Raw genomic sequence first — 4,962 nt, forward strand, 5'->3', positions numbered from 1 at the left:
GAAAAAAGATCTAGAAAAAAGTAAAAATGTATTAAATTAACTGTATTTACCCTTAATTTGAGTAGGTATATTAGATAGTTTGCCAATGGAATGAGTATTTTTCCTCATAAAATAAGATAATTAGATAATATGCACTTGAAATAAGACAATTAAATGATGTTTTCTTATTTTAAGTGTAAATTGTCTTGTTCCATTGGCAAAATGTCTTTTTTGCCTCCTCAATCCAAGAAAAATTCACTAATTTTAAGAAAAAATGACTTATGTAGATTTTGATTTTTTCCAGTGTAGATGTCTTTCACTGAATGCCCTATAAAGGGTTAAATACTGACAGATATTTCCGTCTATTCTGCTGAAATCTCGTGGCGTTATTGAAAGGAAGAGACGGCGTGTGGGAAGATTTTCTTATATTTAGTCTTTTTAAATGAGAATAACTGTGTGTTTTGGTCACAGGTGCCTTTCTGCTGCCCTACCTGTTGATGGCTGTGTTTGGAGGAGTCCCTCTGTTCTACATGGAGCTCGCTCTGGGCCAGTTCCACAGCAGCGGCTGCATCTCCATCTGGAAGCACATCTGCCCCATCTTCAAAGGTAGCTGAAGGCGCGGGGTGGCAGCTAGCTAAACCGCTCAGACATAAAGAGGAAGAAGAGCCAGGACCACTTAACCTCTTTGCCCCCCCTCCTCTTCGGTTTATTCCTCAGTACACCTTGTGAGATGTACCGACTCTCTGTTATGGAAATTGTCACATTTTCACGCCAAATGCTATTGGCTCATAAATCGGACGCTATGTAAATGTGTGCTGTTTGGAAATGCCACCCTATCACCAAACAAGGACTTGAATAATTTGTTCTCATCTCTTCATGTCGACTCTGATTGACTTTTTCTTCCCTTTATGAAATCCTTTTCTTTTTTCCAACTCAATCAGGAATCGGCTTTGCCATCTGCATCATCGCCCTTTACATCGCCTTCTACTACAACACCATCATGGCCTGGGCGCTCTACTACCTGCTGTCCTCTTTCCGACCCACCCTGCCCTGGACCACCTGCACCAACAGCTGGAACACGGCGAACTGCAACCGCTACTTGTCGTCGGACCAGAACGTGTCCTGGTCCAACTCGTCCACGTCCCCCGCCGAGGAGTTCTATACGTAAGTGCATGTAAGTCGGATGTTAAGATGTGCAGAGAGAGAGCGAAAGCATCGAGGATGGCGTCCAGGAAAGTGATCACGGTGGTCTGTTCTTGTGTTTTGGACCTCTGATGAAATTAGAAGCATGTAAGAAAAAAAATCCAATTCTCCCTCCGGTTGAGGTACCCTGCAGGAAGATGCTAACAGCATTTCACCGTGGTCTAATGATGATTACCTTGAGTCAGTCTTTTCTATTCAAATGTTTTTAATCAGAGGTTTTGTTGATGTTCTCCTGTCAGGGCCTCCCTGCGCCGCCTCCTGGAGCCCTCCATCCGGGGGCAGATTCAGGTCGTTCATGGTTGACTTTTCCTAATGCAGGGTTTCAAAGTAACAAATTCCACAAGTCCGTCTGGCGCCAGAATTTCCTGTTTTCAGCTCAAATCCCACAGCTGCATTATCATCCATGTCCCGTGTGCTTAACCTGTGACCGGATGTCACTCTTACACTTAGTTTCTCCTCCTTTTTCCTCAAAAATACCTTTTTTTTTTTTGGCTTCATGGCTTGAAGTGTCTGGGACTGCCAAGGCGAACTGCGGTGCACTCAGATGAACTTTTATTGTTGCTAATTTTATCTCTAGAAGTCGGCTTCCTTCTTGTCCATCCGTATTTGATTATATCAAACAGATTTATTTGCATTGCCCCTCCAAGATGATTCCCTTTATGCCATCTTGTTTCCTCTTTTCTTATTTAAGTCCCGTTTCTCTTGCCATGTCCTTCCAGGCGCCACGTGCTTCAGGTCCACCTTTCCCCAGGTCTGCACCAGCTGGGATCCATCAGCTGGCAGCTGGCCCTCTGTTTGCTCTTCATCTTCACCATCGTCTACTTCAGCATCTGGAAGGGAGTGAAGACGTCTGGAAAGGTAACGGACGGGGCGCCTGCGTGGCTGATGGGATTGTCAGTTAGATTCGATGGATGAATGTGTGGATGGAAGAGGAGACACGGAAACTCTGTTATCGCGTTACCCTTGTCATCCTTCATCAACAGGCTGTTGAAAACCAGCCTGAAAACATTGGGATGATAAATCAAAACTTTCTTAGGTTTAGTGAAACACTGAATTAAAGTGTTGGCATTGAAACGAGGGTCGTCTGAAGGTTCGCTTCAGTTGTTTTCTCCTGTAGTCTTTGTGCTTTTCTCTTCTTTTTTCAAATATTATTCATTTGTTTGCTTGTTAATCTCTTATTCAAAAAATGAATTATTTTTTATGTTTCTGTTGTCCAATCTACAACCATGTAAAACCAGGTTTATAGAGACATTAATATATAATGTTGGATTTTCGCAACATTTACGTAGCTTTAAAGCAACACTGTGTAACTTTTAGCCACTAGGGGCGCTAGACCAGTACTTCTAAGCTAGCATCCCTTAATGAAAAAGTCCAGTTAGGAAGGAATAACCAATGGATCATTATCTATAGCATCTATCCATCTATTATCTATCCATTATCTATAAAACTAATATGTACACGGTTAAAAAAAATGAAAATAATAATTTTCATTGCGACCACTGAGTCGGGGAGCGGCCATTTTTGCCCAAATATATTAACATCTTCCGGCAGTGACGTCACGGTGCGGTAAGCCTACACTACAAAAAAATGAAATAAGTCATTTCTTCTTAAAATAAGGGCATTTTTTCTTGAATTAGGGATTTAAGTGAGACTCTTTGCCAATGGAACAAGACAATTTATACTTAAAATAAGAAAAAACAATTGCATTGTCTTATTTCAAGTGCATTTTATCTAGATACCTTATTTCAAGAGTAAAAATACTAATTCCACTGGCAAATCATCTTATTTACCTGCTCAAATTAAGGGTAAATACCCCTAATTTAAGACATTTTTACTCATTTTGAGATCACTTTTGCAGTGTAGCGCCATTCTCCCCGCTTTCCAAGCTAAATCAATGGGAACTACTAGACACATCTGCAATCAACAACAATTATTGAAGATTTCCAGAGGACTTCACCATTGAAATTCACCAGAGCTATAGTGAAACTGACAATGCCCACGTGCATGGCAGCTGGATGCTGGAATACATCGGGTAAAAGTGAAAAAAAAAGTAGATATTTAACCTGATTCCTGATCCTCCACGGACGGGTTGGTCGTTGGATCGCCAACTTGAAGAGGGAGGATTTGCCATCGAACTTCTGGCCAGAGAAAAAACCCGTAATATGTAGCCAACATTTGGAAGAAGAATGTTTTCAAGATGACTTGGATAATAGCGCGTTGTGACAAACACCAGATACAGCACTGGGACTTGATCAACAGCCGATACCGCACCGTGACGTCACTAACCAGTAGGTGGCAGTAGTGTTCTTTGACAAACATGGATGCCTCCAGTAAAGCACATTCACATGAAAATAACTCTTAATTAAAAACACAGATCATTTATTGAACAGTATGAAATAATTTCATATTTAAAGCACTTTTAGAAGTTTGAATTCTGAATTTGACCGGACTTTTCCTTTAAAGCAATTGGCATAACGTGGCTGTATGCTGGTGAGGATTGTCAGTCATCGAGGTCATAGTCTGTTTTATCCACTGGACTTTGTTTCCAAGTTTGGAGACGTTTCGCTTCTCATCCAGGGAGCTTTTTCAATTCAAAATGTCTGATCTGTAGCAAAATGATGTAGTTTTCCTGGTTGCTTTGGAATCTGATAGCACTTTGGACGGAGGCTATGAAGCTCTTTACAAAGACGACGCCTCTCTAGATTAAATCCAACATCAGTGAACCAGAAACAGGTCTGATGAGGTAAGGTAAGGTTTAGTTGCCATTTTTAGCTGAGTTAGTTGTTGTGTTTAAGGTAAATGAATCAGAATGCCGTAAAGCGGCGCTCTGGGTCACATGACTCATTCAGTTATGGATCCGACCCTCTAAAGATAGCTGAGTTTTTAAGAAGTTTAGCACAGAGCATCAGGACGCCCCATTATACCAGATCATTTATTACATCTCAAACGAAGCTAATACTTGGGTTGAAATCTACACAGTGTTGCTTTAAAAGTAATTAAAATGTCCGAACAGATAAATGTTGATCTGTCTGATTTGTTGTTTTGTCCACATGTTGTAGGTGGTATGGGTGACAGCGACATTTCCTTACCTGGTCCTCCTGGTCCTTCTCATCCGAGGGGCCACACTGCCAGGGGCCTGGAGGGGCGTGGTCTTTTATCTCAAGCCTGATTGGGAGAAACTGCTTAGCACTACGGTCAGCTGGACTCTATGGTTCCCTTTAAACATAACCATCTCATATCCTTCTTACTCCCCAATTATCTGCATGGCTAATGTTTTTAAAAGTCGTAACTGCAAGTTTGGCTCCTCCCTGCCAGGAAGTGGCTCACTTATATTCGTACTCTTTTACCGCCAGCTACTTGCCAGGTCTGATGCTAACATTTGGTTAGCGTAGTGCACATTTAATTTGCCTGTCCAGAAGGAAAGTAATAACTCCTATGTGGCTTCCTTAGGTTGGCACTAATGTTCACCCTTGTTTTGCTTTTTTGTGCTTTTATTTCTGCTTGAATCTGAGAATTGTAACTCTAAGAAAAGGTAATTTCTCAGCTGCAAGGATCTGGAAGCAGCTAAACTTCACCTCACATGACTTAAACCTTCTGTTCATATTAATGTGGGGTCCTTGTGTAAACATTGGTGTTGTATCCAGAAGAAAATATTTAAACATTTTTGACCAGTCAGTATTGTACGGAAGAGGATTAGGGCCACTGAAAAAAAAAAAAAGTTAACAGATAGTTTTATTTTATTTCAGTATAGTATGGGAAAAAAGTCAGAATTCTGACTTT

At 41.1% G+C, this 4,962-nt stretch overlaps 1 protein-coding gene across 1 annotated transcript in view; it reads left to right on the forward strand.

The window, feature by feature from the left end:
• Window positions 1-4,962, forward strand: part of slc6a4 (solute carrier family 6 (neurotransmitter transporter), member 4) — a 33,419-nt gene that overhangs the window by 7,500 nt on the left and 20,957 nt on the right. The window contains exons 2-5 of the mRNA XM_015395754.1: window positions 451-585; window positions 921-1,143; window positions 1,902-2,040; window positions 4,242-4,376. Of these exons, the coding sequence (XP_015251240.1) occupies window positions 451-585; window positions 921-1,143; window positions 1,902-2,040; window positions 4,242-4,376 (632 nt within the window). The remainder of the gene's footprint in view (window positions 1-450; window positions 586-920; window positions 1,144-1,901; window positions 2,041-4,241; window positions 4,377-4,962) is intronic.

This window comes from Cyprinodon variegatus, unplaced genomic scaffold (assembly GCF_000732505.1).
Source record: "Cyprinodon variegatus isolate N-32 unplaced genomic scaffold, C_variegatus-1.0 Scaffold759, whole genome shotgun sequence".
NCBI classification, from domain to species: Eukaryota; Metazoa; Chordata; class Actinopteri; order Cyprinodontiformes; family Cyprinodontidae; genus Cyprinodon; species Cyprinodon variegatus.